We start from the raw sequence: 23,277 nt of genomic DNA on the forward strand, positions 1-23,277 counted from the left end.
GTTGTATATTATTTTTGCCACTCTTAACCACCACCTTAACTCCCTTATGCCTTTGTCTTCATGTTACATCTACCTTTTAATTTCTTATCTTAGAACAGTCCTATTTATTTTCTCCACTTTTCCACCCTAAAAATGCGCTGCCCTTTATTTGTAGCCACTAGTCACACGTGGCTTTGTAAATTTAAATTAAGCAAAAGTAAATCTAAAAATTCAGTTCCTGAGTCATACCAGTCAAATTTCAAGATCTCAAACACGCATATGCGGGACAGTGCAGATATATAACATTTCCATCATGCAGAAAATTCTTTTAGAAAGCCTTTCCCTAAATGTTTAACATGGCAGGAGAATATTATACCCATGTATTTTGATGCCATTGTATTGTCTCCAATCTCAGCTGAACCTGTAGTATCAGTTGACGTGCTTTTCTGTGATCCATTTGGGCTTCCATTTCCTAAAGCAGTTATTTTAAATTATCACCACTCTACTCAACTTATTCCTTTTTCCCTTAGTAGATGGCCTTTCTCCTGCAGCAAAGAGGAAATTGCTGTTACAAGAAGCTTAACTTCCTCTCCTTACCCCCATTTATGCACCTCTCCTTATCTCCTTTTCTCTTGTCTGAGAGATGTGTCCCTTTTTTCTATGACTAGTTCAGTTTTACAAATGTTTATTGGGTATCTCCTGTGTCCCAGACACATTCTTAGTTACTTAAGGTACAGCCATGCACAAAACAGAAAAATAAAAATTCCCTGCTGTCATGGAGCTTACCTTCTAGTGAGAAAAGACAGACAGCAAATAAAGTAACCATTTTAGTATATTAGAAGATGTAAGTATTATGGAGAAATATAAAACCTGGTAGGAAGTGTTAGCTAGAACAGAAAAATGGAAAGGCACTAAAGTGAAAGCATTCAAAGAACATCAAGGAGACAGCTATACAGAGATTAGTAGGAAATGAAGTAAGAAAGATAATGAAGATAGATTTAAGTAGGACTTTGTAGGCTGTTATAAAGACTTTTATTTTTTTGTTTTGGTTGAGATTGGAGTGGAAACCTTTGGAGAGTTTTGAGCAGAGGAGTGATGTGATAAAACTTCTTTTACCTCAAATAATTTAAAACTCAGGCGTAGAGTAGTAAAATGGATTTCCATGTATCTGTCATCCAGGTTTAACAATTACCAATTCTTGGCCAGTATTTTTCATCTTATTGCCCCTCATGTATTATTTTTAAAAATAGATCCCACATATTAATATTTCATCACCAAATGTTTCTCTTTATGTTTGTATATACATGCATAAATTTCAGTGTCTATGTAGTCAGTTCTAATTATTCATAGTAGTTATGTTCTAAAAAGTTACAAGTTCTCAGCAACATCAGGAATGATAGAATATCACATGTTGACTAATTTGCTTTGTTGTGCATTATGCAACTACCAGGCTTACAACAGTAACGTTGCCACCAACAGTATAATTATTGAAAACAGTCTAAATTTTTTGTTACAGTTCTTTTTATCTTTGGTATATATGCCGCTAAAGATACACTCATTCAGTTTTTTTGTGTGTGTTAGTCTTGAAATTGTTCCTCTTTGGGCCTTGCAGTATAAAAGACAAATCCCTGTCCTAGTGCTCTGAAATTCCATCTTCACAGATACATTGTGTTCCATTTACTGCATCTTAAACCTGTTCCTCTTTGTTGTTTTTCTTTTCCTTCATTATATAAATGAACTCAAATTACCTGCATTCTAATAAAAAATAGAAAGGGTCTCTAATCCCACCTATTCTGTCTTACCTCCTTAGCTTTATAGACAGACTTGTAAATATAGTTTGACTTTTTATACCTATATTTTCTAACCTCCCGGTAGAATCTCCAGTTATTGCAGCCCAGCTTCTACTTCCACCTCTACAAAACTAATGTTAAGATCACTAATAATCTCTTAAATATCAAATAGATTATTCCAGTCCCCATTCCTGTCCTGCTGAACCATTGCACTTAACACTGTGGGCCACTATCTTGGAAATTCTTTTATTCTTACTGATTCTGTAACATCTTTTTTTCAGGTTTCCCTTCTCTTTATCAGTCCTCCTTCTGGTTATTTCTTTCTGTAATTTTAATGATGGGTGATTTCCCGGTCTTCCTTTTTGGGGTCTTCTCTTTTCAGCTCAAAGCAGTGTCATATTTCCAGTGCTTTCACTATCATTTAAAAACCCTGTCTTCTGAATCTATGTAACTCTAGTCCAAACCTCCTTGCTACATTATCATTTATTTAATATCTGTTTATTTAGCAGATGTGCCAGGCACTGTTCAAGTAAAAACATTCCTTTCCCCTTGGAGCTTAAGTTGTAGAAGAGGCACAGTAGGTAATAAATATATAATAGTAAGTAAATGCACAGTATGATAGACAGTTTACTGCTAAGACAAAAGGAAAAAGTAAAGCAAGATAAGAGCAGTTTGGAATGGAGAGGGGAGAGGCAGGTTAAAGTGTTACATTAAATAAGGTGGTCACAGTGGATGTCATTGAGAAGGTGAAACCTTATTTTCTACCACCTCCCATGCTGACTTTCAGCACTCAAACCTTGTCTTTCTTCCTAATCATTCTGTATCTTGCCTAACAGCATACCCATATCTATCCCATTTTGTCACTCAAATCAACATCTGGGAATGTTTTAGGTTCCTCTCTTGCTCTTATTTATTTGCCTCCAAAAATTGCTGATTTTGCTGCCTTAACATTACATATGTCCATCCCGTCTTCTCATCTCCATTGTAAGGCTTCCATTTTCACCTAGCTGGACTATTACAGAGCTATCCAAATAGGATCCTGAGGTCTTTCTGCTCACCTACTCCCCTGTCATCATTCAATCCATACCATTATACTTAGGGTTCTCCACATAGGCCATATTGTTTCATCTGTCTATGCCTGCACATGCATTTCAGTGTCTTGAAAGCCCTTCTTTTCTGCTAAACCATAGCCTAATAGGTGCCCTTGCATTTTTGAAATTTCAGCTTAAAAATTTAGGTAACCATGCTTTTCTCAAGTCCCAACTCATATATCTCCTTTCCTGATATACCTTTTCTGATACACAAAACTAGATTACCTTTCCCCACCATCTTTATCTCACCTCTGTGCCCTATGTAAAACTCTGTTTAATCTGTATTAACGTGATTTGTTAGTCTCTGTCCTACAGGCTGTAAGAGCCTCAAGGGAAGAAATTCTTACATGCCAGTCTCTTAGCATAGTAATTTATACCTGGTATTAAAAAATTTTGTTGAATGAAATACATTGTAATATGTTTTACTCAAAAGAGGAGCTCTTAGTCCCATATTCAGAGGCTGTTTCAAACATAATTCCAACAAATTGTCTAATATGGTTTCTTCTCCTATAGCATATGGAAAGTCAAACCAATAGTTGTAAAAAGTGTGATGATGGTAGATTGGTAGGTTGATAGCACAAGAGGTTACAAAAGAACCTAAAGCATATTTACAGCTCAATTTTTGTGTTTCTGGGATAGTTTAATATAGAGGGAAAACACTGTCAGTCGATAATTACGACTCATAATAATCAATAATGATGATAACCACGAGTGTTGATGAAAAGCTTAAATTGTGTTTAGTATGTTATTTAATGAAAGAACTCTAGAACTATTTTCATAATCAGTAGGTTTTTGATAAATTTTCCTATTCCTGTAAGTTATCTTTAAAAACTCCCATTTTTTAGTTACAGAAACTAAGCGGTTAACATGTCTCATTCAGTTTATGTTCTCTTTCTTTTTTTCTAATTAGATTTTTTAGGGAAATTAAACTTAACCTTTCAGGAATTGCAAAACAATTATCGGAAATCATTGTGAAGTACAGTATGCATACTACCTTCCTTAATGCTAATAGATAATTAAGATGTTCTTATATTATGATACTTTGGGGTTAAAGTTTTAGCTCCTTCCTTTTTTCTAAATAGCCTAACACATTTCTCATGTATTTGCATATACTCTACATAGACTCAGTGAGGGGAACAGATGGGCTTAAATTGGGGGTCATATGATAAAATCTAAGTCACTTGGCAGATGCAAGTCTGACAGGTTATAGGACTTGTTGATTATTTCAATTGTGACTAGACTGTATTAATTTTTTCTGAGAAAAGAGAAGTATGGTGTAATAGTTCTCAAGTTTATAGGTTTATCATTTCCATAGCAGTGTATTGGAGATTGTGAAAATCAGCTCCAGAAAGTGTGTAGTGTGGGCTTTTGCTTTTGTTTTTAATTGCAGTATAGTCAGTTAAAAATGTGTCAATTTCTGGTGCACAGCTAATGTCTCTGTCATGCATGTATATATATACATATATATATATGTATGTATATATATACACATACACACAGATATATTCATTTTCATATTCTTTTTCATTAAAGGTTATTATAAGCTATTGAATATAGCTCAGTGTGCTATACAGAAGAAATTTGTTTTTTTATCTTTTTATATATAGTTGGTGCGGTTTTAAGTTTGGGATTGGATTTTTGCATTTTACATATATGTATTTTTAAAAATCTGGGGGTGGGGAGAGGTAATTAGGTTTTTATTATTTTTTTTAGTGGAGATACTGGGGTTTGAAACAAGGACCTTGTGTGTGCTAGGCATGCACTCTACCACTAAGCTATACCCTCCCCCACTACATTTTATATTTTTAAAATGACTTCACTCTGTGATCAGAACAGTTTTTGACACAATTGTGTGTATACTCCACCTCAGTTTATTATTATTAGTTTGTACCTAGAAATTATTTTAGTAGAATACTTTACAAAAAATATTATGCAGTCATACATAATTTTATTTCCTTCTTAGGTTGAGCTCCCTTTCTCCCTCTTCGCAAGGGAGGATGAGATTGCCATTAGTGGAGTGCTCATCCATGACAAGGAAATTGGGGTTTTTTTGTTTTATTTTCTTAAATTGTGCTATTCTGAAAGAATATTTTCAGTTGCTACTTTGGAAAACATTAAACAGTTCCCAGGCCTTCCTGAGTTTGTTCAGTTGTAAGTTTGAGGAAACTGCCGTTAGTAAATTGTGGTTGGCAGATGCTGTAAGCAGGTGACTCAATAAGTTGAACTCATGATGACTCAACTGTGTAAAAACCATACTGATAAATAGCTTGAAAGAATAATTGCCTTCCAGACTTTTGAACTGCCGTAAAAAGTTCAAAACTATTATTAAAGGTACCACAGAGAATATTAACATGCGGCTTTAGAAGGAAACACATTTTCCTTCAAGTGGTTTTAAAAGTTTTATTTAATTGTTCTGATTTTTTGCTCTGTGGTAATTCTGAGAGGACACTTATTAGCAAGTTGTATTTAAAAATGCAGAAATATTACAGGTCTGCATAAAGTTTATTTAAGAGAATATTTTTGAAAAGTCAGTTTCATTCAGTTAGGACACTAGAAGAGAAACCCAAATGATGTTGTTTTTAATTAATATGGTAAGAATATTTACCTTTTTATTAAACCTTTATAACTGAACAAATAAAAATAAAGCGAGATAAGTAGTCATTTTTTATCAATTGTTGTAGTAGGACATGTATATTAATATAGTATATTTCATTCCAAAACCCTATTTGGAATTTAATAAATTTATTATATCTAATAAATTATTGTGTTTGTTGTTGATGATATACATTCCAAATTTTGTAATAACATATTCTTGTGAACTGATTTTAAACAGACACTATTTTCTATATTTAACAGTAAAGTAATTTGGTTAATTGGGTTTCCTTTCACTTACTGTGATCGTGTTACTAATACCATAAGTAAAATACTGAAAACCAAGCAAAAGAGGTTCAAATTTTTAATTCTGCCAGTATATGGATTGGAAAAAGGTTTTGTGGAAACGGCTTTGACATTATGCAGACCCTTGCTTATTTGTCTTCCAGTCGAGTGATTTGGGATGAATTACCTAATCTCTGAATATGTTTCACTGTCTGTAAAATGAAGAGGATAATATCAAACTAGCAAACGGGTTGTTAGGATTAGATGAGGTTAGCATTTGTGAAAGTGCTTCTCTTCTGTCAGTTATATTTTTTAATTTTTTATCATTTACACTAAGTGAATATGCGTACTCTTAAATAGATATTTTTTAAAGGCTGAAAATAGATTTGTTCCATTAATCATACATAGTCAATTTAGGTTGTATTTAAGCTATATTGCAGCCAAAGGATACTGCTAATCTAGGATAATTGAAGAGTCGTAATTAATGCCACCAATCCAGAGTCTTTAAATACTGGCTTTGTAATGTTTTAAGGAATAAGCAAATAAGACTTACTGGCTTATGACTTACTTCATCATATTAGCTTCATTTTAGTTAATTTGGAGTTGAGTTGCACAACCTGAGTGTTGAAGGTGCTTTTTTTCAAAGGTGTCAATATAGACATAAGCTTTGAAGAGTAAAGGGACAGGTGGCCCACGATACATAAAATAAGGAATCTTTCCATGAATAGTTGGAAGCCAATAAAGTTTGGTTCCGTGTTTATTTCGTCATTTTTCTTAAGTTATATTGGTGAAATGCTTATTAAAACAGGCATTTAATCATCCATTAGTATCTGAAATGCCACAAGAAATAGAAAATATGATCTGTTTTACATGGTGCTAAGTTACCTTTTTACAATAGTTAGTTACTTGCATGTGTGTGTTCTTGTTTGCTTTTTTCTTTGAAAGTTCACCATCAAATGTGTGGTAAAATGTCTATGTACAACAATCTCTCAATTAGTAGGGGGAAAATGTTTTTCCTCTAGCTCAAGTGAAATTTGGATTTTATGATCTAATATTTATCAAATATGTATTAATACAATTAAAAGGGTTTTTTTTAAATAAGTAGCATAGTTTTTAAAGACATTAGTTGAGTCATACTTGGTATAATTGATGACATATTAATAGCAATATATTAAATAACCCATTCTTTTTGTAGGCTTTTAACTCTATTTTTAGTAAGTAAAAATTTGAGTAGCAACATGTCAAAAGGTTTTTTATTTTTAGTGATTTTTATAAAATCAGAATGTTAAGAGAATATTTTCAAGTTTGTTGATATCAACAAAATTCCCAAACCAGCTAAATTTCTATGGAGTATACTCCCTACTTAACCATCAAGTTATACTGTAGTCTTTTCTTATTCAAATGGAGTTTCTTCAGATGGAACTCTAATTTATAACCAAGGAAATCGGTATTAATATGAACAAATTGTCGGCATTCTTTTGCATTTCAAAAATAGTTTAATATCTTTTTCTCTTTATAAATGAAACTTGCTCATTGCAAAATAAAAACTTTCAGAAGACATAAAATTATAATACAGTTAGCTAAAGAAACCAAAGTTAATACTTAGTATATATTTTGCATATCTATCTTGATTTTATACATATACATATACACAATATAACATACATACACACCCTTATAGTCTTTTTTTTAACATTTTTTATTGATTTATAATCATTTTACAATGTTGTGTCAAATTCCAGTGTTCAGCACAATTTTTCAGTCATTCATGGACATATACACATTGTCACATTTTTTTCTCTGAGTTATCATAACATTTTGTGTATATTTCCCTGTGCTATACAGTGTAATCTTGTTTATCTATTCTACAAGTTTGAAATCCCAGTCTATCCCTTCCCACCCTCCACCCCCCCCCCCCCCCCCGGCAACCACAAGTCTGTATTCTCTGTCTGTGAGTCTATTTCTGTCCTGTATTTCCTTATAGTCTTTTTAATAGTAATGAAACACATCACTCTGTTCTTATTCTGTAATCTATTTTTTTTTGTCTGTGTCATTAGCTTCTTTCTATGTCTGTAAGTTTATGTCTACATAATCATTTTTCTTGACTATTGTATGGGTGTATGATAGACTAAAAACGTTAGACTAAAAACGTTTTTCTATTTTAAAACATACAGAGAGTCTGTTCTTATACATGCATTAATGTGTTTTGTTATTTATTAGACTCCTCAAAAGTTAAATGTTGGGTGGAAGAATATGTATTTTAAGATATAGAAATTATGAAAAATCTCCTATTTACAAGATCTCAAACTAAAATGACAAGAATTTTGAGAAAAATAGTTTTGGAGTAGATTGTTCAAAGCTTATGCAGATTTTTCACAAGAGTACTAGCATAAAAAATAGTAATCCTGTAAAAATACTAGACTTAAAAGACATGTTATATTTCTAATAAATAAAGTTAGGTAAACATAGAACCATATTTTTAAGAAAAAGGGAAAGGTTGCTTGATATTAGGAATGTGTAATGAAGAGTTGAGATTCTTGAATTATGGGGTTAAAAGCAAAAAGAAGATTGGGGCAGTCTAGTCAATATGAACTTGTCAGTCAGCGTGCAGTTACATTAAGAATAAAGTGGGATGGATGGCTGTTATGTCTGGTACTGTGTTCAGCTTTATTTCTATATTTGGTATTCAGCTACTCATACTAAGAAGCGCAAAAATAAATAAAATAAATGGTATATGGACCAGTATTCTGTGTTACAGTGACATTATTCACCTATTCTCTCCACGTCCTTGTGAGCTAAAACGAGTTGCAGAAACACCCAGTGTTTCGGAATAGGATATGTAGTCAAAACTACCTTTCTGAAAAGGTTTTTTTCTCTCCCACAGACAGTGTCATACATTTTTTAACTTTTCCAGTCAGTCTGATCAGCAGAAGGACTGGAACATATTTAAATTCTATGGTTCTTGAATAATGGTAAGATAGAACTCACCCCCCCCCCGCCTCCGCCAAGTGTTTGTTTGTTTTAATGTGGATAAATAAAGGCTCCAATACTCTTGAATATAAAATATTGATGTTTGGTTTCTATACAGGGTATCACGTAGATCCTGAATAATTATAATGATTCAAAATTCTGTCTAAAACTCAAATTTTTAGCAATGATGGTAAATGTGGAGATTTTTAGGTTTTATCATAATGTATTATGAAGGATCAAGTTACCAAAATTGACAACACAAGATTCAGAATTATATTAGGGACATTTTAGAAACAGCATAGCATTATATGGTAGAGAATATAACATAAAATATTTGAAAAATATTGTTCATTTCTCCTGGTAGTATTTGGAGACAATTTTGTGGCAGAATGTGATGGTACGTTTTCCTCCTCTTCAAGCCTAATCGGTTTGTTTTTCAGAGTGTCACAAGGTCAGCCCTTGGAGGAAGTAGAGAAGCAAAGAATTACTCTTATTTGTCTCCATGTTTGGATCCTCCCCTCACGTGGGGGGGTGTGTGTGTGTGTGTGTTTTAGTGCATATCTGTGTACCTTAGGAGACAATATAAATGAGATTGTTAAATTACCTTTTCATGGAGAAAACAGTGTTTCAGTCTTTTCTCCTTTTCATGGAGAAAACACAGTGTTTCAGTCTTTAACCAGAGATTTTATATAAATGTGTACCTCATGTTTATAATCCTATGAACCACCATTGCAAATACAACTCAAAACTCCAATTGTATTTACAGTTCATCACTTTAGTTTTCTATTTTTGTTTCTAAGTAGAAAGAAGACTCTAATGCTAAGAATATTATTTGAAAGCATATATTTAAGAATTACAAAAGATTAAAATATTGGAGTTTCCTTTTTTCCTTGTACAACTGAATCATTTTTAACCAATAAAAAATCCTAAACATCATTCAAATTTTCGGAACATCACTCCCATTTCTAGAATTATTCCCATTAGTAGTATTAAGTGAAAATAGAATTTCATTATACTGACTACTATTTACATAATTTCTATTAAGAAATTAGATTTTTCTCATGTGATTTCAAAATATGAATAATTTAGAAGGAATGAGCATTTATTGTTTCCTTGATTATGTAAAAGAAGAAAGAATAATTTATCAGCAATATAAAACATTAAGCCTGTTTCCTCTTCCTGCCTTTTTTTTTTTTTTTTTTTTTTTTAATATTAATGGAAGTACTGGGATAGAACCCAGGACCTCATGCATGCTAAGCACTTGCTCTACCACTGAGCTATACCCTCCACCCCTTCCTGCCTTTTGAATCTATAATTTTGTTTCTGAAAGATAGAAATTCTACTGCTTTTGTTTAAATCATAGTCTGGATTCTAGGCTTCTGAATTACCCCAAATTAACCGGGAATTATGAAATTTTATATACACAATTTAATAATATATTGCTTTTAATTAAGTAAAATATTTTAATATGTTTGTCTTTAAAAGATTGTACAGAGAAGTTTAAAAATTAATCTCTGATGTTCTTAATAAATCAGATATATGAAACATACGATTAACGTTGGAACACTGTCTTTGGAAAATTTCTTCTTTTCCAATTAGTGTACCTGTTTTTACCCTTCTGCGGAGTTCAGAGAAGTGGATGGTACCAAACTCTGTATATAATGAATATAATTTTCACTGACCAAAAGGAGTAAATCTTATCTTTCAAAGTGGATAATTTTTTTCCAATAAAATCAAATACATCATTATATTTGGAAAACTAAACGTGTTACAGGAGTGTATGAGAGAAAGTCATTTACTTGAGAAAACCTTAAAAGATGATTTATCTTAAATTTTTTTTTCTTTAATAATGAAAAGGATTTGGTTATTGATTCATTTTCCTGTGCTCATGAATATGCAGCAATTTATGGAAATAGAGTTTGGAGTCACAGTCAATTTGCCATCAAGTTGCTTTGCATTGCATTGATTGGAAGTTTTTGGTCTTCCTTTATACCAATTTATTTGTTGTTTTAAATCATGGATAGGCAACTGTGACCACAGGCCAAATCATACCTGCCTCCTGGTTTTTATAAGGCCTTTTACATTTTTTAACAGTTGAAAAAAACTCAAGAATAATATGTCATGACACCTGAACAATCTGTGAAATTCAGATTTCGTATAATGCCAATAGATAAAGTTTATTGGAACACAGCTATACCCATTCATTTATATATTGTTTATGATACTGTTTGGCTGGTTTTGATGTTAAAGTAGCAGAGCTGAGTCATAATGATGGAGATAGTGTGATTCTCAAACCCTAATATATTTACTCCCTTTCAAGGAAAAGTTTGCCAGGTCTTGTTTTAAATCATGAAAATACATGGACGCCCTCAATGATGGCTGCATTTAATTAAACTGCAGATGGTTTAGACAACTGTGCTTTTTGAAGACCTCTGTAGTAACTCTGTCCAGTAAGTCCTTAGTAACAAAGTGGGTTCTTTTATGAGTTACACAAGAATTGATATGGTAGCAAGTGGTGTCACTCTTGATCTGTGTGGACTTAACATTCATGTTCTTAACTGTTGGCTAGCAACCCCAGGGCTGTAAGGACAAGCAGTCATTTGTAGTTTTGCCGAAGCATGAATTTAAATTATGACTGTGGCAGAGTGGTATGGCAAAGCATGTTCAATCACCTAACCTGACATTCAGAATACAAATAGTTACTTATATGATAACTCTTATAAAATACAATCAAGTATGAGTTTTATAGGAGAATGTATGTAATATAATGGGATTTAAGATGTCATCACAAAGGTCAAGGACTTTATTGCAGGAGAAAAAACTTCTGTTACTAAGCCACACTCAGTATCAGGTTGAAAGCAGGCATTAGGTCATTTCTTTCAGCAATTGTTCAAAGGGAGAGAAATTGTTCCAGTTTTATATTTCTTCAGTCCTAAAATGAAAGTGCTATTCTAGACATCAGGTAAAGACTTTAGAGCAAATCTCTTAAAATTATTAAGCCAGTCAATTTAGTCATCCAGATAGAAACTTAACAACTGGTATACTATAACTTAATTCATGCCTCTGCTGGCTCTTGGGTCAGTAGTTAAATCCAGAATATGTGTAACATAAAGAAAATATTTGGTGAACTAGTAAGCACTTTGTTATGGTAAAACAAATGGATTCTTTATTATCTTAGAAAATGTTACATATATTTTGAGCAGTGTCATAATATTGCTATTAAATCTAGTCAGGCATATCTGAATATGTTAGTGCCGTGATCTAATTTTTTTATACTATTGTAATTGTTATTATTTTCCTTTGAACTTGAATGAAATAGAGAATTGCTTGAAAATTAGGTTAGTACAGTAACCTTACTGTCACAGTACAGATTTTAACCTGACTTTAATTTTTATCTTTTGAGGACTGCTTTTTAAAAAAAAAAAAGTTATCATATTCTTCTGTACACAGGGGAAGAAGTCTGCGTTTTGATCATCTCAAATAGTAATTCAGGGAGGTGTTTACCTAGAAATTCAGCATTTGGGAGTTTGTAGGTCATGACTGAGTTATATTGCCAAAACGATTGTCTTTTCTTTTAAGCTTTCTGATCATAGAATTGCATGAGTTTAACATTCTAATTCTGTTCTCTTTGATGAGTATTAGGCTATTGCTATAGGCAGAATTTCACATAACCAATGTGAGATATTCACACAAAGATAACTTCCACCTAATGTTCTTTAGTTCTTTGCTTTTTGACCCATTCTGACTTAAGATAATCTAACATTTCATTTCTTCCATATAATATAAACAAATCTGTTAAATTTTGAAAGGCAGTGACAGTAAGCAGTCCTTTTCATTGTACTAATTCAGTCCTTTCTCAGGCCTGAAAAGGAAAAAGACAGAGAGAGAAAGAGAGTAGATGAAAAGAGCCTGAGCTCTAGAGTCACAGAACTAGATTCAAAATTATAACTATGGACCTCTCTGGGTATAACGTGTGAAAGGGATGTAATCTCAGTTTTACAGAATTGTTAGAAAAATTGGTAAGTATGGAAAGCACCCAGCGTGGTATCTGCCATAGTATATGCGCAGTCATGTTAGCTATTTTTCTATTATTATTTGCATTAAGGTGCCCAACTAATGTTCAGTTAAACCTGACTTCTGTCTTTGCAAAAGGAGGAAAAGCACAGCACAGAAGTGAACAATAAATACAGTCCACAACCTCACTTGAGACATTGTTAAGAACTTTTCCATGTTTTCTGTGTAAATTTCTAGTAAAGCAAGTCTTGCTGAAGTGATTTTTTTTTCCCCAGTTAATCATTTGCTGAAAGTTATAACTAGCAGTGTAATACATTGGATAGTTAATGGAGAAAAGAAGTTTCACAGAGGGTACTATTGCTTCACTGTGTTGGAATTAAAGAATACATATTTTAGTTATACAATATGAAAATTGTGTGTGGGGTAACTGCTATAGTTAATGAATGATGAAGTACTGTGCAGGTGAATTGTTTTTTAATCTCAAGCTCAAGGCACAGCTGAGGTTCTTTGTTAGTCAGCTGCATTCTGTGAAAGATAGTGAACATTCATAATCAGTTTTTAATGACAGATGCTTTTCTCTGTAAATCTGCATTATAGCCTTTATCTGATTTTTAGCACTTTCACAGCATTGTTCAGATCAATGAATACAGGCTACCTGCTAGCTACTCATAAGAGCTTTGGTCATTTATCCTTTTGTGAGCCTCTTTAAAATGGAAACGATGACTACAACTCAGCAGAAATACCTGTAATTTACAAAGTACTATATACATAGAGAAAGGCTTCAGCAACAATATGACTATCATAATCAGGCAATGTATTCGGATAATTTTTATGGGTTTTAATTAATTTTGTGATGCATGTCCTCCAATACCAGGGTTAATTCAGAATTGAATGTGTTAAGAAAACTAGTTTCTTAATTTTTTAAAATATTAATATAAAAACATACTCACAAATATAAGAGATATTAGGAACCCTGCTTTATAGATGGGGAAATTGATACATAGAAATTTGAACTTATATTAAATCATTTTAGTATATAGGCTGAAATTACTCATTTTTAATGGTATGCTTTTTTCCCCTCGGAATGAATGGGTCATTGTTGACAAGATTCTTGTTGTCTAATGATCTTAGAAATGTAAATCATTATTTTAACCTGTCATAAATTTTAAGCACATAAATTTTATATCTCAATAGTTTTAGTTATAAAATTTCACTACAGGGAACTGGTTTTACAGATCACACCTGTACTTACTGTCTACACAACACTGTCTACACAGTGCTGGCAGTGCTGCTTTAAAAGCAGTTTATATTCCCCCCCCCCCAACTTACAATTATTGCTTGGGAGCAAGAGACCATAGTAAACATTGTATAATTCAGCTGTGACACCCTGTGATTGTGTGATTTTCTAGACAAGTACCCATCTTCTTTGTGCCAGTTAAATATCTAGAAAAAAAGTGAAAAGAACAATTGTAATAAAGGTAGGTGTTTAAACTAGAGAAGATTCAGGGCTCTGGAAACAAAACCAGAATTAAAATGTTTGAAGGACTATCAGGTAGGAAAGTGACTAGACTTGTGTTTGACTCCAAGGAATTAAGCTTCAATCTGTGTGTGGAAGTCAAAGTGAGAAAGATTTTAAAAGAAGTTGATGTCTGTCAGAATTGTCTGGAAATGGTAATGGTTTTCCTTGGGAAATGGAAAGTATCCTGTGTTTTGTCTTTCATAGACTAGACTGTTAACCGGTGTGCATCAAGAGGGTTAGAGTCTGAATTCCCCATGGTACTGTCTGTTCCTAAAATAATGAGATTAACTAAGTGTGCAGTGTATTAAAGTGGAGTGGAGAAAAAGGATTGCTTGGAAGTTTCTTTACAAAAAGAAAGACATGTCATAGCCTTTTTTTCCCCCCAAAAAAAGACAAATTTTACCTACTTTTTGTGTAACACTTTTCCACTCTACTATTTCTTCTAAAGTGGCATTTTCTGTAAATTTTCCAAGAAACAAGATTGCTAACTTTAAAGGCCTTCACTTTGGTTTGTTGGTATTCACTAGATATAAACAAAAGTATTTACCACGGTATTATTTCAAAAATACAGAATAGTCTCTTGCTTAAAGCAGTGATGAGATGAAAAGAAAAGCACTTTACTTGGATAAACTCTGGAGCAGAAGAGTGAAGTCTGATCTGCTTGATTGGGGATCTTCTTTGTACTCTTCAGTCACTTTTTGGCTTTCCCAAATTGCCAGATTATTTTTATTCACCAGATAAAATTCCCTTCATTTAGCTCCTTTCTATTCACTGGTTTCCATGATCTGCTAGTCCACTTTTAAAAGGGCCGCCAAATTGACAGTGCTGCTTTGTTGTTCTTCCCAGCTCTACTCTAGGGCTCCTGCCGCTGATCTCAAATGCAGGAGCAGCAGAGGTGCTTTGAGAGAAAGAGAACAGAATGTCAAAGAGTCCAGCGGGGGACCAACAGATTGTGGGAAACCATGTGACTGTGTGATTCACATCTCCAAGGAGAGAGAACCGGTTGTTTCTGTGTCTAGATCCACCCTGTTATGAGGATAATACCATCAATAATGTAATTTTAATTGCCTGGATGCTTTGACACTGGCTTGAAAAAATAAAACTTTTAGCAGTGAAGTTACTGGTCAGATGAGTTTGAGTAGAACTGAATTTGATGGCATTTAAATCAAGACAGTGGATAATGACTTAACAGATTAAAACTAATGTTTTAGGCATTATGGGGAGAGGGTAACTCATCTATGTATATGTGTGTTATGAGTAAAATATTCAGTTCCATTTGTTTGCTACCAACGTTATATGACCTGAAGCTATTTGGTTTGTGTATTGCTTCTAACAGTGAAATCCTTAAATAGATGATTTATGTAAGTCTTACAGTTAGAAAACACAGTAAATTTCAATTTTTGTCTTAAGACATTGTTGTCAAAGATCAAATTTTATGGATTAATTTCTTAGGCTCTGTTGTTAGGTTATTGATAATGAACTATAACTTACAATTTGCGTTTTTGCATACATTTAGATCAAGAAATTTTCTTCAGTCATTAGAACATATAGGAGAGAAAGTTGGTATCATTAATGTTAGGACAGCATAACATGGACCTTTCTTTTAATCTGTAATTCTAGGACGACATAGACAGCCTAAACCCAGTTCTCAGGGACAACGCGCAACTTCAGGAAGAAGTGAAAGTCTGGGTAAAGGAACAAAAAGTTCAGGAGATTTTTATGCAAGGTAACTGTTTTGAAGTTATGCATTAACTTTTTTTTGAAACTGGGCAATTTCTCATGTTTGGTTTTGGTTGTTCAATTATACGCAATATAAATAGAAGACCCAGTCTAGTATTTTGAGTTACATACAGTCCAGGGAAAATAATAGCAAAATCAGAATAATTTTGATAGGAAGTTGGTAACTTCTCCAGTTTACTAATTTGAACTAAATGCCTGCAGTGAGATTATAACCACACAGGTGTTTTGTTGATAGGAAACTTTCCATATTACAGAATGCTTTAGGTGTGTCCTTCCTGAAGAAGGAAGCATTGTTTGCTGTGGAGAGTTGCCCAAAGCCACAGTTGATTTCCTTTGAAGAATGCTGTTGGTATCTGATAAAAGTGGCCTGTTTCGATTTGCCTTCCTCAGCAGTGACCATAATGCTAGTCTTAGTTTTGTTTCCATTTTTTAGTAAGTTACAAGTTTGTCTTCAAACCAGTGAGATTTTATGATTTTTAGTGATTTCTTTTCCTGTCAGTAAAATCATATATTGTAAATGTAAGCATTTTGTGAAATTGAACTGAAACTGGAACAATATAACATGAAGTATCAATATTTTGTTGAATGTTTTTTAAAAGGAATTTTACTGTTAAATTCCCATGTTTATCTCAGGCTCAACTTCCATGCCATTTAATTCAAGCATTAATTGAGATAATCTCAAAGTTGTGACTGTTTCGCTTTGTGTGGGTTTTTACAGCAGCTAATCATCTACTTATTAAATTCTTCTTAGGCTAAATATGTTTTAAACTTATAAAATGGAGAATTTGAAACATACACAGAAATAGAACCTATCAGTTAACTTCCACGTGCCTGTCTCCCAATTCCAACAACTGTAGAACTTGGTGGATTCTGCCTCACCCATACTCCCATTTACTTCCATCAGTTATCAGACATTGCTATGTTCTATTTTTAGACAAAGCCACCATACCATTATTTCACCATTATTATGCTGAAAAATTAAGTTTCTTAATGCCAGACACTGAATAGTCAGGTTCAGATTACCATTTGTCTCATAAGTGGCTTCAGTGATTTTTCACAATATTGATTTTTATTTTATTTATTTTTGATCCAAGATCCAAAAAGTATCCACAAATTGGTTGATATTACCTGTCTCTTTTTTCCTTTCCTTCCCTTTCAATTTATTTATTTATTGACGAAACCAGGCTGTTACTTTTAAAGTAACTTTTGGTTTCCTTGTCATATTCTTAGAGGTGAAAAGATTAAGGCAGTCGTCCCTTTCCATCCTAAGCAGAATTATGTGAGGCTGACTCCAAATCGTGTTTGGTGGTAGGAACGAGGCAGTTAAGATGGTATGCTGATGAGAATTGAAAATTGGTCATATTTGGAGTTACTCTATAAGCTTTTGCTACATTATATTCAGAAAAAGTAATTTAGAGTTTTTCTGCCATAGTTGGAAATTCTAAGGCTAGAATTTATATAATTGATTACAGCTATGAATGTTTAATTTACAGGTGATATGGAATACTTTCTACAGATGTGTTAATTGATTTATATTTTAGGCTGATATTGCATAGATTTTTAAAACTGGCAAATAAAGATTAAACCATTAGTTGGTATGTTAAATGTCTTAGAAATGTGGAAGAAAAGACATCAACCTAGGAACCAGAAAAATAAATTCAGTCCTAGCTCTTTCACTTGAAAGTTTATTTAACCTATCAACCTCACTTTCTTAATGTTATAAACAGGAAAACGATACCTAAGAGTTTGAGAAGATTAAATAACCATTTACAAATTTTGAAATTATCTTATAAATTGTTAATGTATAATACTGTCATTAAGGTACATAACCCCCCTACCTTTACCCCATGCAGTTCTTATTAAACTTTCAGTGTTTGATATTTTGGTACCTATAAATTGAAAACATTTTTATTTCTATTTTCTCTTTTAAAATATTTAAACATATACAGATATTCATCTTTTATTACTTAATCCTTCCCTGTTTTCTAAAGGATATCTGTCCTTTACAGATATCCTTTAGAAAGTGAGTTTAAAAGTACACCATATGTCTTTATTGAAAAAAAGCATTTTAGTGACATATTTATAAATTCAGTTAGCAGTCTTTACATGTTTTAAGACTTGGGCAGCTTTTCCCAGCTGTCACAGAGGAATCAAAATTTGTAGTTGCTTATGTTAAAGTTTTGGCAACTGGAAGACTCAGACGTCAAGTTCCAGATTACCTTTCCATTTCATCTGTGAAGTAGTGTGTATGTGTTGTTTTTTGTTTGTTTGTTTTTTAAGGTCCTTATTCCTTGAATGGATACAGAGTGAGAGTATATAGACAAGATTCTGCCACCCAGTGGTTTACTGGCATAATTACTCATCATGATCTCCTCACTCGCACCATGGTCGTTATGAATGATCAGGTAAGTAGTCCAACTAGTATTTTTGAAGAGATGGTTACAATTCACATAATCTATCCCTACCCCTCCCCCCCAAAAATGGATCAACAGATTGACACTAAATTTTCATTTCTAGGTTTTATTTTGGAGTCATTAATCCTACGAAGTTCAAATGTATCTGATACTACATTAGTGTGATCACTTTACATCACAAGGACCTAGTGATGCCAAATTTATTTCAAAACCAATAAAATTAGTCCTTGAAATGGAGGCATCAGACTCAATTGTTTAGTCTTTTTTTTATCTTTAGGTCGGCTAAAACTTTCTTAAAGTCTCAGCTTTTCTGTCTCTCCAGTAATAAAAATATTTCCCATATGGTATCTTTTCGTGAGTGAAAACCTTAATGCACACTGAGTTCTTCTTACATCAAATTTCAGAACTGGTATGCTTCCTTAAGTTTTATGGTGAGTATGGTGAATATTAAGAATATCAATTTCATACAGAGTTTTAAATAAGAATCTGAAAGTCTTAATTTCAAATCTTTTAAAGCTGTAGTTTATTTACCGCCCCCACCCAAATAGATTTTTTCACCTTCCTGTCTCAGCGGTGTCTGAATAAATGAGAGCCCTTCTATAAACAATACAAATGGCTTGGTTAAATTTTTTAGTCAAAATACTAAATAAATTATATAATTTAATTGTATTTATGTTTTTACCTAAGAAGTTAACAAACCTTTACCTCTCAGTAAAATTGCCTTTTGTTTTTAAAATTATTCTTTTAACCTGTCTTTTAAAAATTATTATTATTATTCATTTATATAGTTTTTGTCCTTTTCTACTTCCTGTGTTTTCTGCCTTTTTACTTTATTTTACAGCTGTCTTTTGAAAATTCATATTTTTTAAATACATTTTATGATTTGGCATTATACTTTTGAATAACTCTCATCCCTGTTTTTCAAGGTATACTTGCAATAGATAAATTTGCTTTTTAATGTTTGGTTAGCAGATATAACAGTAGCCTTCAGAAAGTTAAGAAGATAATTTTATTTTACTGGTTAAAGTTCATTTATTGTAAACCTAGCGGTGTCCTGCAAATTAAAGATCCCAAACTGAATTCTAAACATTTCTGTACCTAAAATCACATTGGCTAGCTGATTGGATTTAATTTTTGTTCTTGTTTTGTATCATGGATTAGGTACTAGAACCACAGAATGTCGATCCTTCTATGGTTCAAATGACCTTTCTAGATGATGTTGTTCACTCTTTGTTAAAAGGTGAAAATATTGGCATTACGTCACGGCGAAGGTCTCGTGCCACTCAAAATAGCAACACTGTTCACGTATGTATGCTGTTAGTGATGGATTATTGTAAAATGTTGTCCCTTAAATTACTTAGGATGAAGTGTCAACAGTCATTGTTATTTGGTTATTTTTAGGGTCATTATACACGTGCCCAAGCAAATAGTCCCAGACCAGCAATGAACTCCCAAGCTGCTGTACCAAAACAGAATTCACACCAGCAACAAAGAAATATTCGTCCAAATAAGAGGAAGGGCTCAGATAGCAGTATACCAGATGAAGAGAAAATGAAGGAGGAAAAATATGATTATATAGCACGAGGAGGTAGGACTCACTTTTTTAAAGGGAATAATAAAAAACACAAAGATACATTTAAAATATACTTACTTAATATTGAAATGAAAAATGAAACTGTTCTTTTTTTTAATCTTACAGAAAATCCTAAAGGTAAAAACAAACAGGTGATGAACAAAAGAAGGAAACCTGAGGAGGATGAAAAGAAACTAAATATGAAAAAACTACGAACCGACAATGTTTCAGACTTTTCTGAGAGCAGTGACTCAGAAAATTCAAATAAGAAAATGATAAATAATTCCTCAGAGCAGAAGCCAGAAAATGAGTTGAAAAATAAAAATCCTTCAAAGATAAATGGAGAAGAAGGAAAATCCCAGAATAATGAGAAGGCAGGAGAAGAGACACTAATAGATTGCCAGCCTTGCTGGGATCCAATACAGGAAGATAAAAAACATGAAGAAACAGAGAAGCAGAAGTCTGTTGACTCTCATCTTCAAGAAGAAATGATTATCCGTTCATCAGAACAGGCCACACTTTCTGACCATGATTCTAATGATTTGCTTCTTCAGGAATGCAATAAGGAAAAAATACACACAGTGGAATTATTACCAAAGGAGAACTTTGTATCCAGACCACCCACACCAAAATGTGTTATTGATATTACGAATGACTCTAATACTGGAAAGGTGGCTCAGGAAAACTCAAGTACCTTTGGCTCTCAGACACTTCAGAAAATGGATCCTAATGTTAGTGATTCAAAACATTCAATTGCAAATGCAAAATACTTGGAAACAGCAAAACAAAATTCTGACCAGAGCTGGGTCAGTGATGTGGTTAGAGTAGATTTAACACAATCAAATATTAGGAATGCTTCTTCAGGAAGTGATAACCTGAATATGGAAAAAGAGAAAAGTCAATATGTCTCTTACGTATCTTCTCTGAGTACGGTTTCTGTCACAGAAGATAAGCTGCATAAGCGAAGTCCACCCCCAGAAACTATAAAATCTAAACTTAATACTTCATTAGATGCTCACAAGACAAAATCCAATCCCTCACCTGAAGTTGTTAAACCTAAAATTAACCATTCTCCTGATTCTGTAAAGCCTAAGGCCACTTATGTGAACAGCCAAACTGCTGGTGAAAGAAGACTGGCAAATAAGATAGATCATGAGATATCAAGATGCAGTTTTCATCCAGTTCCTACTCGAGGCAGTACATTAGAAACTACAAAGAGCCCTCTGATCATTGATAAAAATGAGCATTTCACAGTTTACAGAGATCCTGCACTTATTGGATCAGAAACAGGAGCTAATCACATTTCACCTTTCTTAAGCCAGCATCCCTTTCCTCTTCATTCTTCATCCCATAGAACGTGTTTAAATCCAGGTACCCATCACCCTGCCTTAACTCCTGCACCCCATTTACTGGCTGGATCATCCAGTCAAACTCCACTACCTACCATTAATACTCACCCTCTGACTAGTGGTCCACACCATTCTGTTCATCATCCTCATTTACTTCCTACTGTGTTACCTGGAGTGCCTACTGCCTCCTTACTTGGCGGCCACCCACGACTGGAGACTGCGCATGCCAGCAGCTTGAGCCACTTAGCACTAGCCCACCAGCAACAGCAACAATTATTACAGCACCCATCACCTCATCTTCTTGGACAAGCCCATCCTTCCGCTTCATATAATCAGCTTGGACTTTATCCAATTATTTGGCAATATCCAAATGGAACACATGCGTACTCAGGACTTGGTCTGCCACCTTCTAAGTGGGTTCACCCAGAAAATGCAGTTAATGCTGAATCTTCATTAAGGAGGGTAAGCTTTACCACATGTCATTTATTTATTAATCAACATATACACAAGTACCTTTTTAAATATCCCATTAACTTTTTAGATTTCTTATTATAAAATGTTGTAATTTTTCAAAGTTATTTTTCAAATTAAAATGAAACTTTTGATGCTTAGTAATTTGAGGTCTGTAGAGCTAAAATCTCAGCAAAGCCGATTTCCTTATAAAAAATAACTTAAAGAAGTAAAATTGTTAACTTGCTTCTAATGTAACTTATGAAGAATGAATATCTTCATAACTAATTATTGTACATATCTGTAATTATTTTCCTCAGGTAAATTCCTAGAAGTGAAACTTCGGGATATTAAATTTATATAAAATTACAAGGCTTTAGATATCTATTATCAAGTTATTCTTCAAAGACAAATTGTTACATTCCCCAGCACGATATACTATATTGATGTATACTACAAGCTGTGACTCTCTAAGCCCCTTGTTCTCTTAAGGACACCATGGTTGGGGATTCCTGATACTGGGGAGTGAAGTTGGGGCTGAGATTTTCTCTGCCTGACAGTATTGCTGAAGATGGTGGTATGGAGCTCTTACTTCTTCATGGGCTATGTAGTTTTTCTAGCCAAGTTAATTTTCGTAATAATAAATTGTTGTTAAGGGAATGACCAGTCCCCACATAAAAAATGGGAGAATGAGTGTCACTGTTAAATTCTAGGAGACAGCTTAATCCTTGGTGCAGACCAGGAGGCTCTTCAGGTGTTCCCTAAATCTTTTGAAACACATTTTATTTATTTATTTGTTTGTTTATATTGTGGTTGAAAAGCACATTAAATTTACTTAACCATTTTTAAGAGTACAGTTGAGTAATTTTAAATATATTTACATTGTTGTGCAGCAGATCCCCAGAACTTTTTCATCTTGCAGACTAAAATTCTGCCTATGAAATGTTAATTTTCCTCTTCTTTCCGCCCAGTTTTTGGCAACCACCTTTCTACTTTCAGTTTCTGTGATTGTCTGCTTTAGATACTTCATTTGAGTGGACTCATAGTATTTGTCCTTTTGTGGCTTATTTCATGTAGCGTAATGTCATCAGAGTTCATTGATGTAGCATGTGACAGGATTTCCTTTTTTTTTTTTTTTTTTAAGCTTTTTAATATTCTGTTGTGTGTATATACAGGTATCCCCTGCTATTTGAATAACTGATTGCAACTTCGGATTTCTGGATCTTGTAGAACTGTAGACCTTTTAAACATATTTGAATGATCCTTATGTGCATATGCATACATCTCTATTAAGGTTTATGGTTTATAATATATATATTTAGGCTAAAAAATTTTATAACAGTGTTGTCTTCAGTGTGGTGTCATATGACTTCACATTATCATTTTGAGATATAAAATTTATTCCCTTTATTAAAACCAAAGTGTATTGTATTTTCCCAGTATCTGACTCAACAAAGTATAACTCGACAAGGCATGTTCTGGAAGAATGGCAGTGAGTCAGAGTATAGAAG

At 33.2% G+C, this 23,277-nt stretch overlaps 1 protein-coding gene across 8 annotated transcripts in view; it reads left to right on the forward strand.

Annotated features, from left to right (window-relative positions):
- Window positions 1–23,277, forward strand: part of JMJD1C (jumonji domain containing 1C) — a 257,864-nt gene that overhangs the window by 200,892 nt on the left and 33,695 nt on the right. For 6 of the 8 annotated variants that reach the window (XM_064488133.1, XM_064488134.1, XM_031461228.2 and 3 more), the window contains 5 exons: window positions 15,861–15,966; window positions 18,261–18,385; window positions 19,556–19,699; window positions 19,796–19,982; window positions 20,094–21,778. In XM_064488133.1, coding sequence (XP_064344203.1) covers window positions 15,861–15,966; window positions 18,261–18,385; window positions 19,556–19,699; window positions 19,796–19,982; window positions 20,094–21,778 — 2,247 coding nt within the window. Of the gene's footprint in view, window positions 1–14,731; window positions 15,295–15,860; window positions 15,967–18,260; window positions 18,386–19,555; window positions 19,700–19,795; window positions 19,983–20,093; window positions 21,779–23,277 lie in introns of those variants that run through there. The other 2 variants (XM_031461229.2, XM_031461230.2) reach the window with 2 other exon arrangements.

The sequence above is a fragment of the Camelus dromedarius genome, chromosome 8 (genome assembly GCF_036321535.1).
Source record: "Camelus dromedarius isolate mCamDro1 chromosome 8, mCamDro1.pat, whole genome shotgun sequence".
Classification (NCBI taxonomy): domain Eukaryota; kingdom Metazoa; phylum Chordata; class Mammalia; order Artiodactyla; family Camelidae; genus Camelus; species Camelus dromedarius.